Source organism: Mirounga leonina, unplaced genomic scaffold (assembly GCF_011800145.1).
Source record: "Mirounga leonina isolate KUSES-001 unplaced genomic scaffold, KU_Mleo_1.0 Mir_115, whole genome shotgun sequence".
Lineage (NCBI taxonomy): Eukaryota > Metazoa > Chordata > Mammalia > Carnivora > Phocidae > Mirounga > Mirounga leonina.
The window spans coordinates 102,046,122-102,058,707 of record NW_023270268.1 but is presented as its reverse complement, the minus strand read 5'-3'; the positions used below and the strand labels follow the sequence as shown (position 1 = coordinate 102,058,707).

Here is a 12,586-nt window from a genome sequence, read left to right as displayed (position 1 = left end):
TCATTGAAAAATGGGTCTGCTCTGTGGGTTTGGCCACAGGAACATTTTCTTTCTCTGGATCTCCTTGAGAACTAGTTTTCCACAGGCTCCCAAATGTACCAAATGTATACGTGTTAAAATCATAGCTCTTTTTCCAAGAGCATTCTTAGAAAGGAAAGGTAATTTTTAGGACTCTGTGTTTCTCCATCTCTTTCTCAGCATGCACAAAAGCAGTCTTCATTAAGTAAATTCCCGGAGATCCTAGACTTTTAAAAATACTAGATGAATCAGTGTTTCTTCATGGTTCACTGTTCAAGTCACTACAAACCATATTATCAAGTATTTAAAACCAGTGTATTAAGGAACCTTAGAAAACATCCAGCACTTTCTAATAAGTTGATTCTCTCCACTGAGGGAGCCTGAGAAGGCTTTTGGATTTCTTGAGTTCTCTGAGCTGATCTTTAACCAAATCTTAACTTACAGTGAATTTCTCCATTTTCAGTCATGGCCTGTGGTCTGTTTGCTGTTCCTGGTGGCTTTCATAGCAGTAGAATTGCCCGAGAGGCCCAAGTTAAGGAGTGGGGTCAGAGAGTGCCACTGAGTATCCTCCTCAGATCTTGGGGTGCTACACCAACTAAGCATTAGTGGTTTTAGCTATTGTTGCCTTTCTACCTTCCAGCACCCCCAGCATCTCAATCCCTCAGCTTTGAAGTGTCCCTCCCCCTGCCCTAATCCAGTTTCCATAAAAAGGTCACAGGTCCATAATGGCCTATATAAATAGAAAAAAGTGTTCAGAGCAAAGGGGAAAAAAAGAGTGAAAGACAAAAAAAAACAAGAAACAGAATCTTAACTATAGAGAATGAACTGATGGTTCCCGGGGGCGGGGGGGGGACGAGTTACATAGGTGATGCGTATAAAAGAGTACACTTATCATAATGAAAAAATAAATTAATAAAACAAAAACAATATTTAAATGAGTGTGTTTTGAGTGTAGTATTTATAAATACCTGATTTAGGTTAATTTAATTGCAAATAAAGATTCATTGCTGAGATAGACTAGGAAGACAATTAGTGAATTTTGTACACATTTTGTGTGTAGCATGTGTACATTGTTAGAACAATAAAGCATATTAAATACTCCCATTTTACCCTGTTATATGAGAGATAAAGCTCAAAGAGGTAGGGTTTCATTTTTAATACATTGACCTACTAGGTAGAAGTAGGATGAGGACTAGAATCTAGTTTTCCTGATATGTAGTCCAGCAGGCCCCTCTGCTCCTTCCCTTTTCACTCTGAGTTCTGTTCTGTGATTTTGATTTCATAAATTGTTATAGCCTCATTTTCACTTATAGAAAGAGTGAAAGATCTTAGAAATATTACCTTCATTTAGAAAAGCACATAGCGCTCTCATGTTCTAATATATGACATTTACAGCCTTTATCAATTGCTTTTTATATTCAAAATGTTTTAAAAGCCATGATAAAGATTCCTCCTCCTCTATAATGGCTACGTAATAAGGAAAGTATACTCATTTCCAACACAATATTTTCATAGCATTTTAGCACCTCTTTGTAAATAGCAGAGGGCCTTTTGTCTTCCTTCCAGTAGGTCTTCAGAACAGGAATAACAACTTGGGATCTCACTGGGATTGACTGATATCTTTGGGATTAGTTTAGGCCATCCTAAATGTTGGTGTCACAGCAAACCAAATGTTCAGGTTGCCATAGCAGGGCATCCTACAGCTTCATCAGAAATGTTTGCTCAGTTGGGCTTTTAGGGGCCTTTTAGAGCATCCACAGGCCCCCTCGCAAAAGTCCCATCAGTTTTATTTTGGTCAAAGCCCATTTCTCCCTCTTAACTCTGAGACTAACCTATTCTTTGACCTTGGATAAAACACAGCTTCTCTTCCACTTAGTTTCAGGGCATAACACTGTCCGTAGTTGCAATTGAGCTTGATAAAAGAGTGTTATTACCATGGGAGAAGAGAATCCGTAAAAGCCTTCGTATTCGGTGGATGACAAGTGAACAAAGAATAGTAGCTCATTTCACATGGTCTGGCGCCGAGTTTCCTCGGTGTCCCTTCTCTGGAGAGAACACAGTGATCCTCTCGTGATGAATTTCCCTTTCGCCACAGATGACAAACCAAAGGAGCAGCTGCAGAGGAGTCTCCCAAAAGTGACCGAGACAGGCTGCCATGACGAAGGCTGCCACAACCCCGAGGCCGCGGAGACGCGGAGCAGCACTCCGGAGATGCCAGCCGTGTCTGCGTTCTTCAGTCTCGCCGCGCTGGCAGAAGTGGCCGCCATGGAAAATGTGCACAGGTGAGTGGTGTGCTCCGCCAGGATGTCGGGGCTCCCGGTCAGCCTAACCCCGTTGTGTGGAGCAGGGGTAGAGCCACATGGAAGCCGAGTCCTACTTTCTGACTCGATGAGTGGCGGTTCACGAGACTTGGTTCGAGAGCAAGTCATGTCGTAATTAGCAGTGTGGGTTAATATAGGAAAATAGACTCAGCCAAGTACCTCATTTTGAATCTGTTATTCTGTGGCTAAACTTCATTTCCATAAAAAGCCTGGGAGAGCAGAGAAGCAGTATTATCTAATCATTAAGTGTGTGCTTCGAGGTCAGGCCTCAGTCCTCGGTTTGAGTCCTGCATCCATCAGGTGCAAACTGCAAGTTCTTGAGCAAGATGGGTCACTGACCTCTCTACCCTTCAGTTTTTCTTCTGTGAAATGGGTGTAGGTGGCACTCATTTCATAGAGGTGTTCCGTGGAATGAGCTAATGCCCCAGCACTGGCACATAGGAAACGCCCCTTGAGGATGGTACTGGTCGTGGTGGTGATGCTCCTGCAAGGTGGTCAGGAAGAAGCCTTTTGTCACCTGAGTCCTGGAGGGCAGGAGGCCTGGATTTGTCTTTGTCTGTTTGCTAAAAAGTCATACATTTCTCCCGGCCTTGGTTTTCTCATCTTCCAGTGAGCATAATGATATACCCAAAGAATCACAGAGCTGTAACGATCACATGGGATCATAGATCTGAAGGCCTTTTGAACTCAGGAAAGCCTCACAGAAAGTATATTAAGTTCTAAGTGTATAACTGGGTATTCTGCTATTTAATGGACCCTTTGGGAAGGCAGAAAAGCCATTTGTAAATTCGGGTATTTCATACTTTTATTCAGGATGGCTTACACACAGATGAGCTACTTTGCCAGACTTTCAGTCTTCAGTACGGGAATTTTAGATCTAGCACAACTTCCATACCCACCCGTTGGGCTTCACTCCCCTTTTCCACATCCATGTTTAGGAGGCCCTGACATAAGCTTTGTTTGCTTCTTGCTCTTTACCTGTCATATTACAGTTCTAGAGCTTCCTCACAAATCGCCTCTAGATAGTTCCAAGAAGTCAAATTCCTTTTCTTGCGTATACTGCAAGTGCCTAATACCAAGTGAATGCTCACAGACATTGTTAAAACCTGTTCACGTCTCTGAAGGAGAGAACACACAGTTGTCCACTCGTGGGGTTTTACAGTCGAATACAGAGGACAGACTTCTACGCATGCAAGAAGAAGAACTGTATGCCTGCATCTTCCTAAGTGCCCCATAAATATTGGAAATAAGAGGCAATGTAAGAAGTCAGAGGGGATCATAATTCAGGGCTCAGAAAAGTCTATCACGCAGGCCCCTTGCTGCTGCTGGCATTCCCCTCTGAACATGACTGTGGTCACACCCTGGCTCTGCTAAGCAACCTCCCGGGACTGCCGGCTTGCGACAGCAGCAAAGCTTGCCATTCTCCTCTCCACCACCCCGTCCTCGCTCCCCTGCCATCCCATGGCATCACCTGATGCCACCTAGCTAAGCCAGCCTCTTGGCTTTGTACACCCCCTTCTCGGGCAAACTGCCGACCCTCCTTCCGTCTCTGGTCTCGGTCTTCCTCCTGAAGTCCCTGTGCGTACACTCCCAGACCAGCTGCCACACTGGGTTGTAATTATTCATTGATATATCTGTCTCTTCCCAGTATATTTTGAAAGCAGGGCACTGGTTTTAATCCTCCTGTCCCTGGCTTCCCTAGCTCTTGGTACACCAGTGGATGAATGAACAAATGAATGGGTAGATGAGTAAATGATGTGTTCTTGAAGCATGCCCACCTAAGTTCACCAGCAGGCACAGAGAAAATGGTGTGGGCAAAGGTTCTTGTCTTTAAAACCTCCCATTAGAAAGAATAGGATTGCATACTAGAATCTTACTGTCAGTTACACAGATGGTTAGTGTTCTTAATTTCTAGAAAAGCAGATCCCCCTGAAGAATCTTAGTTGTAATTTTAGCCCTTACCTGTTAGAGCTACCAGACTGCCCTCTACCTATAGGCCTCATGTAATTTTACCTGGGTTGCACAGCAATTAATGACTGCTTAGGCACGACCCAGGTTCATAATTTAGAGGGTGATCAACAGAGTTAGGGGTAGAAATATACTGCATTCTTTTTTTTTTTTTTAAAGATTTTATTTATTTATTTGACACAGAGAGACAGCTAGAGAGGGAACACAAGCAGAGGGAGTGGAGAGGGAGAAGCAGGCCTCCCGCGGAGCAGGGTGCCCGATGTGGGGCTCGATCCCAGGACCCTGGGATCATGACCTGAGCTGAAGGCAGATGCTTAACGACTGAGCCACCCAGGCGCCCCGAAATATACTGCATTCTTGCCATGAGAAATCCTAACATTAAGTTCAGAAACCCAACCTAGGCAGTTTTGCAAGATGCAGGAAATACGAAGTTGGAATAAACCTTCGTGGAGAGCCTGTTTATTTACTAGGGGTTTCATGAGGGAAAGCTCATTAAATTTAGTCGTAAAATCAGCCCTGCCGGCTGGGGGGGGGGTGGTGTCTTTTTGATATCTTTTTAACGATGTTGCAGACGATTAACTTGCCAAGAATGCACAGCCAAACTGAGTTCAGCTTTGCACTAAGATCTTCGAACTCCGGGGTCTTTACCTTTGCTCCCGCGAGCTTGCTGCTTGAGCAGGCATCTGTCATGTGCGGGGACATCATGACGCCTCTCGCTGCCGCTTCCACCAACCGGGGCCTGTGCCGTCAGTCAGCTTGAGCCACGTCAGGCTCCCGCCTTCTTTGCTCTTTCCTTGGACTCAGCTGGCTTCCACCCCAATCTCTCTCTGTCCCTGTTGCTCTTTTCTGTATACTGTACTTTCCCAGCTTTCACTTTTCTTTTTTCTTCTTAATGTTTCCTTTTTCACTACTTATTAAAATTCTTTTCAGCTGTTGTAATATTGTTACAGATTCAATCTTAAAGGTAAAAAAAAACAGCCTTTGAATTTCATCTTTCTTGAACAAAGAGTTGAACATGTTGAACAGTTGGTGCTTACAGCATCCCCACATGAATGAACAGATTAATCCAGAGGTTTGATTATAACACATGTTTTGTTTTTCTAAAATCCTAATATCTTAGGCTAAGTGATTATTGAATTCTGAAGTCCCCAAATGTTGTAATTTATCAACACTATTTTTGTGTGTGTGTATCAAGAGAAAGAAACTTGGGTGTAGCGATGAAAAAGATACAATTTGAATTTTTAAGTAGCTCCTTTTGTTCTACGAAGATACGGTGTTGAGTAGGTCAAGCCACCAGAAGCCAACGATTTCTGCTGTGCAGACCACGGGAGGCCAGAGCCGCGAGTGGATGGCATCTGGTCTTCGGGAGGCCTGCTGGGAAATGTCAGGGAGGTGCCCCATCCCGTCTTTTTAGAATGAGAAGCTCTACAGAAATTACCAAGAGTGTGAAGGGTTTCCTTATTATAACGGTGAAGTAAATTTTTTCCTACTCACTTACCAAAAGCCAAATGAGAAATCAGGTCAGTCTGGTGTAGTTCCAATCCAAATGATGGGTATTTCGGTGAACTTGCTGGTCATGTCTGGAGTCCCCTCTCCCGCATGTGTTGACTTGGCCCACGCCGCCCCGATTTACACACACTCCAAAGCCCGTGTCTCCTTGCCGCCTTCCCTGAGCACATGCTCACCGTGTGCCTGTGAGACTTTTGTCTTTTCCTTCATCTGTGTTGGAGTCACAGGCCCTCTGGTCTCAGGGACCGTTGTTTTAATTGGCCTTACATTTAAATTGGGTTGATTATTATATAGCTTAGGAAATGAGCCTGGAGGTGATCAGTTAGTACAGGAGAGTTTTCCCCTTGGGCAGCTCGAGGAAAGGCATGGTTCCTATTTTAGTATCAGTGGATCAAGAGGAAGAATGTTGTCTTAGAACCGCAGCCCTTGACTGAAAGTTCCCCGCTTCTCACGGAGTCGCCCCAAACCTGGTGGCACTTCAGGTTCCACCTCTGCGAAATGGAGGTGGTTATTTGGGGGCAGAGTATGTTTTTAAGTCATGTGAGGGGAACCGAGATAAGAAAGAGCATTAAGTAACAAGTCAGCCTTAGGGATTATGATACCGGAAAACTCTTAACCGGGCACTCATCATCCTCTCCTCCTCCTGATAACATATTCTCAGTGGGTGACTTCTTTGTCCTTCTCCTTGTTTTGCAGAGGTCAGAGGTCAACTCCGCTCACGCACGACGGACAGCCAAAAGAAATGCCCCAGGCTCCTGTACTTATTTCCTGCGCTGACCAGTGAAGCGCCCTTTAGTTGTAAAACATTGTGCTTTACCTACTACCCTAGCCTTGTCTTTACCGAGGGATGCTAGCGAGTCCGTGTGGTGGGAAAGACAGACTGCGAACAAGTGCTCGTTGCCCTGCGCGGCCCAGATTCACTTGAAGCGGAAGTTAGCATCCTGGGCCGGTGTGTTCTCTTGGAACCCAGAGCCTCTGAGGGTGATGTTATCTGTCTGGTAATGAGCAGAAACGGCATGATCCTGGAGCTTTGCTTTCTATTGAAGGCTTTTGACGGTAATAGGTGGTAACTTGGTAAGAGGCTGCCTTTACTGTAGCTCATCCAGCATCTCTTTTACCAACCAGAGAGTGTGAAACTAGTTTCGTATATTACCTAGTTATTCTTTCAAAACAAAAACAAAACAAAAAAACAAAAACTGACGCACTGCACTAGTTATTATTAGATATTCTTAGTCTTTTTTGTACATGGAGATTTAAGTTCTAAGATGGTTTATATAATAGGTTATACCTACATTTATATTGTAGAATAATATTAAAAAGCCTGTTCCAGAGACTCCCAAGCAGCACGGGCAGGCAGATGTACCATTGTTAGCGGTGTATGCTCGGCCTCGTGGTCCATATATTCTGCACTTTTATATATTTGCCACCAGAGTGGTAGTTTGCTGGCAAAAAAAAGAGAGAGAGAAAGAGAAAAAATTAGAATTCTTACAAGCGGAATTTTTTTCTTAGCCTTGAGTGACCAAGAAGAATTTGCTTGGGGCACATTGTGGCAAATATTTTCCCAGACAGGGGAAGAGTCCTGCAGATTACAGAATACTGATGTTTTCATGCCTTGAGGATTCTTTTTATTTTTTACACAGGGGTCTAAGTGACCAACGGATCGTTCATACAAACAAAAAAAAAAAAAAAAAAGAAAAATATTATTCAGAAGTGACCTTAGTATTACTTCACTATTCTGAACACATTGAAGACACTCACTTCATGTGGACTTTGAGCTACAGACCTTTTCCATCCATCCCCAACAGACTGGACGGGTAGCAGCCGCTATGCACAGCCTGATTACCACTGCAGGGTTCTAGAGCCATTTCGAGTTGTGTGTTGTGAAGGAGGTATGGAATAAATGATGAGGGAGGTATGCTTGACCAGGGTGGGAGTCTTAGTCCTAGAGCCACCTGCAAGTTTGTTTCCTTTCTGTGTTCTGTTGCTTTTGGACATTAAACCAACCGTACACATGCCGGTGCCAAGCGGATTACCGGGCTTATTAGAATGTTCGACATATTGACTTAACCACCTGACATTCACAGTGTCTTGTTTCCTAGCAACACATGCAGAGTGATAGAATTAGCCGGAGGCTACCGATTTTACAGGGTATTTGTCCATAGCACAGAGTGTATCCCCACTCGCGCATCGCAGCACAAACTACCAAATTTTAATTATTGGATTCCAGCAATAATTTTTATTGGTTTTCAAACTGGCAGAATTTTGATAGCGTTAGTTCGAGTTCAAAGCTTTTGAATTAGATCTCTACATGGTAACAGTTTACAAGGTTTTACCTAGCTTTCTTATTTATACTTGACTCAATTGTAATGGTGATTTTTTTTTTCTAATTGTAATTTGACCTAATAGCCATACAAAAAAAAAAAAAAAATGACTCTGTTAGTACTGACTAGGTTTAGCTTTCCATAGTTGTAGATATTACTTCAGTTTCGGTGCTGGAAAATATGTACAACATACTAACAGAATTGAAAAAGAATATAGGGATTTGGTTTGTTTGTTGTTGTTTTTTTTTTTTCCAAAGCAGGTAAAGAGGGCAGCAGAGCATTGGAACGGTGTCCTCAAAAATGCATAATCATTGTGGGCATGGAGGAAGAAGGAAATAGTAAGCTAGGTTAGTCAGAGGTTAAAGCTTAACCCTATTCACATAGAAATAAATCAGGTGAGCAGCCCCAGATTTTAGCGTAAGATTTTTACTACGATGCTGTTTTATTAAGATTTTCTAAACTTCAAAACACAAAGTGAATGTTTGAAAATTGCTGGGTCCCGGTGTTGGTGGCTGTTGGAGTTTTTGGACCACTTGCTAGCAGTGATTTAGAAATTATAATTAGCTAAAAATCCAAAAGAAAAAGAAACCAACAACAAAAATTGTTTGGTGCAGAACATGCACCTTGACAATGGTACTAACTTGTTATTCTATAGAACACGTTAGAATAGATCTATTTTTGCCAGAGCACCCTCCTTCAGTCCTCCAGTTACATTTCACTAGATTTCCTTAAGAGATTGCTGTATATTCATGGGACCTTTTTTAAAAAGAAGCAAAACAAAAGATTACTTTTTTCTATGTGATTAATATCTTACTTGATCTGCTTTTCCTAAACCTCAGTGGCTTTTCCCTTAGGCAGGGGTGGGGTGGGAGGGCAATCTACTGGATATGACTGTTTTCAGATACTTAAAAAAAAAAAAAAAACCTTTTTGTAGAAATGCTTAATTTTTAAGCGGTTAGGCACTGAGAGTAGCAGAAATCCTGCAAAGCTTTATAGTCCTTTAGACACTCGCCTTGTTTCTCTGAGTGAAGTCTTGATTTCAATAATAGTGCTTTTCTCATGCCCTGAATCCGCTGGAGAGGGGTGTTGGTATTTTCAGGTAACAACATTTGTTAGCACAAATATTTCAGACCAACTTGTAGTGCCCCCCATCTATCATTTTCATTTCATTTCTCTCATTCTTTTATATTTTGGAAAATCATATTGCTATGGTGTGTACTTTAATCTGCCAGCAAACACCATCGACACTAACATTTGTCCCACAAGCATCCTCAAGAGAAAAAGTTGTTGCACCTTATGTATATCTCAAGCAAACCAAAATATGATGCTTTTCTGCTTTGTTTTATTCTAAATTGTTGTATCATATCTTTCTGAAAAACCATTCTGAATCTAGTTGAAATTATCGATATTTATGCTTTTAACCTTAATTTCTGGATTCAAACCTGTATATAAATCTTTTGAAAAAAATTGTCCTAGCCCTTCTCTGTGATGCCGAAGTGGATGATTTCGTCTCAGATGGAGACGCAGTACTGTTCCAGTTTCTTTAGCCTTTTATTTATTTAGTTATTCTGGGTATTTTCCTATGTAATTTTGAAGTGTGTAGAGTATATTATAGTAACTGAAGCTGCAGCTGTACGAAGCTGAGTGAAAGAAGAAAAATACTGTAAGACATCCTTCTTAAGTTTTTATTCCTTTGAATAACTGTAATGAGATTAGGAAAAGGAAAAATGTCCCCCAGCCACATTGATGATACAGGTTCTTATCCCCAAATTAAGTTAGTTCCCAGATTTTAGATCAAAACGTAATTCGTCAAAGCCCTTTTATAAGGATAAGTCATACTGTTGTGATTCTGACGGTCTTTTCCCCACAAATACCAGAACTGTGTTCATTGAGTTCTGTCTGATGAGCTTTCTACCAATGCCAGCTCAAAGCCATGCTGAAATCATTCCCACATTATCACTGATTCTAGTTCCTGCCATTAAAACTGCTGGAGGAAAAAAAAAAGGTGGAACACTCTGAACAAAAAGGAGCATCTGAACTGGTCTGGTTATTTATATTCCAACAGGTTTATTCCCTGTCACTTTGTTATCCAGTCAGATGCTACTCTGCCTAAGTCCTAGAAAATTTTGTTTGCACTCTGCAGTCTTTGGCTCATCGTATGGAAAAGTTTGCACCTCTGTAAAATCTCAAGCAAATTATAAATTGATACAGTGAACCAGGAGTAAGCCGGAAACTGAATGACATGTTTTGTTTGTTCAGGGTGGGGATGGGGGGAGGGAAGGAGGGTACCCAATAACTCTGTTCCAAGTTTGGCGTTTGGCATTAATGTGAAGCAGTGGGACCGTGCTGCCTGCTGAACTACTGTATGAATTCCAAGCGTTCTGGAGGCCGGCGGCCGGCGACCACACAGCAGAAGGGAAGCGCCACCGCCTCGCTGGGGAGAAGGAAGTCCAGCAAGGCCTGGAACTGCCCCTTTGTAAAGGGGGAGTCGAGGTGTCCGTGATGCTGTTGAGGAGACTCGCCTTTGATTGCACTGCTCCCTCGGGCCCTCACGTGAGGCCAATCCTAACGGGCGACCTCAGCTTCAAAAGTTCTTTTCAGTAAGTCCTGTTGGCGAGCTTTGTCCTTCCTTGCTCCTCCCTTCAGTGCCACTGTTTCCCACTGCAGTGTTGTGACTTCCCAGACCGCCTTCTCCAGAGAGAACAATGTATTGCTGAAAATGGGCAGTAGAAGCAAATGTCATTACTACATCTGACCTATAAAGTATTCAGAGTGACTGCTAGGTGGAAATTAAATTTTAGCTTTCCCCACATAGGACCTTGTTTTGCACCTTACACAGAGTGTACTAATTGTTAATTAGCTGTTGTTTTTATTTATACAAGCATTCCCAAAGAACTAGATTTGGATTTTGTTTTTATTTGAGTTTTGGGATTTTTTTTTTTTAATTATCTTATTTAGATTGACTAACATCGTACTTATAATAAGAAACAGTTGTTCAGTTTATCTTACCAGGTATGTCTGGTGAAGTATTCAGGGTTTGATGGACTGCTTTGCTTTAGTGTGGAAATGATAGCTAAGTTTATTATACTCCATATTAAAACACCTTGTCCTGTTCACTGGGGACACTATTTTCTTTACATCTCAGATGAAAGAAGTGACAAAATAATGAATAACAAGACAAATCTGTTTGACTCCCCTGATACACCTCCATCTGTTTGTGCTATGCTTTCCTTAAAAAAATAGAAGTATACATTTTCCTCACACCCAAAAAAGAGTGTCCTCTCCTGGCCAAATCTTATTTGTGGTGGTAGGACTTATGCTAATAAATTGAAAGGAGGAAACCTTGTACTAAGTTCTATGGCCACCGTTTCCTTGTTGCAGTCCGTGGTCAGAATTGATCCTGCCCTCAAATCGATTTTTGTGCGCAGAACTAGTTATCATGAGAATTACTACTCCTTCCAAAGATCGCCCAGTACCTTGGGCCAGAACCAGTTACCGCGAGTAACAAGGACCTAATTCGATGCCTCCACACCCTCCCACCCACACCGCAAATCATACCTCACAGGCTCTAACCTGAATCCCAGAGGCACGTGGGTTTTGCGAACTAACACCGCTGTCCCTTTGCAGCCCCCAGGGGCTGGCTCGTGTCCCCTGACGCCTCACGTTAGTGCCTCAGCTGTGAGAGCAGCAGAACTGGGGGTGAGGCAGGTTTGTGACCTGGAGCTCAGCACGTGCTCAGCAACGTTCTTCTCATTTCCTTCGCACTAAACAAGTCTCTTGCTCTCAGGAATTTGTCCAAAAGAAAAAAATAAAAACCACCTGAGATTCCATGTACCAGATTATGAACTTTTCTCATAGGTTTGAATTGCTTACTTACATGTCATAAATTAACCGTAGCTTCATTTGACCACCGGGTCTGAAGTCTGTTGACAGTTTCAGCATGACTGAATCGCTCATTTTTTTGCTTTCAGAAATTGGCTTGGTTCTCTTTAGAGTTGGTGTAAACATGCCATGTAATAAATGATTTCCACTTAATGGTACAACAGAATTATTGCTTTCTTAGATGTATGTGTAGTAAAGGTCAATATACACATTTATATAATTTCTTTCTTCAAAATCTTATACTTAATTTGATATCTCTAAAAATTGCACATGTAAGTCATGTGTATAACATGCTAAAGTACTTTAACTGTGATCTTAAAACTGAATAAAAATATTTAATAAAAATTTGAAATATTTTAAAGAGATTATTCAAATATATTTCTTGACGTTCACACTCCTAGCCAGAGGGTTGGTGCCTTCAGGAGACCCTATCTGTGAAAAACAGTAGGGAAAATACTTTAACAAAAGATATCTCAGCTATGTCCGAATGTCAAATGCTGGTCTCCCCCAAACTGTTTGCCTGAGACTCCCCATGTTTGAACCGCCCGAGTTGCTTTCCCCTTATGG

At 42.2% G+C, this 12,586-nt stretch overlaps 1 protein-coding gene across 14 annotated transcripts in view; it reads left to right on the top strand.

Annotated features, from left to right (window-relative positions):
- BBX (BBX high mobility group box domain containing) overlaps nucleotides 1–12,380 on the top strand; it is a 276,405-nt gene extending 264,025 nt beyond the window's left edge. For 10 of the 14 annotated variants that reach the window (XM_035000227.1, XM_035000232.1, XM_035000221.1 and 7 more), the window contains 2 exons: nucleotides 2,114–2,300; nucleotides 6,513–6,600. In XM_035000227.1, coding sequence (XP_034856118.1) covers nucleotides 2,114–2,300; nucleotides 6,513–6,600 — 275 coding nt within the window. Of the gene's footprint in view, nucleotides 1–2,113; nucleotides 2,301–6,512 lie in introns of all 14 variants that reach the window. The other 4 variants (XM_035000231.1, XM_035000233.1, XM_035000230.1 and 1 more) reach the window with 1 other exon arrangement.
- Nucleotides 12,381–12,586: the final 206 nt, after the last annotated feature.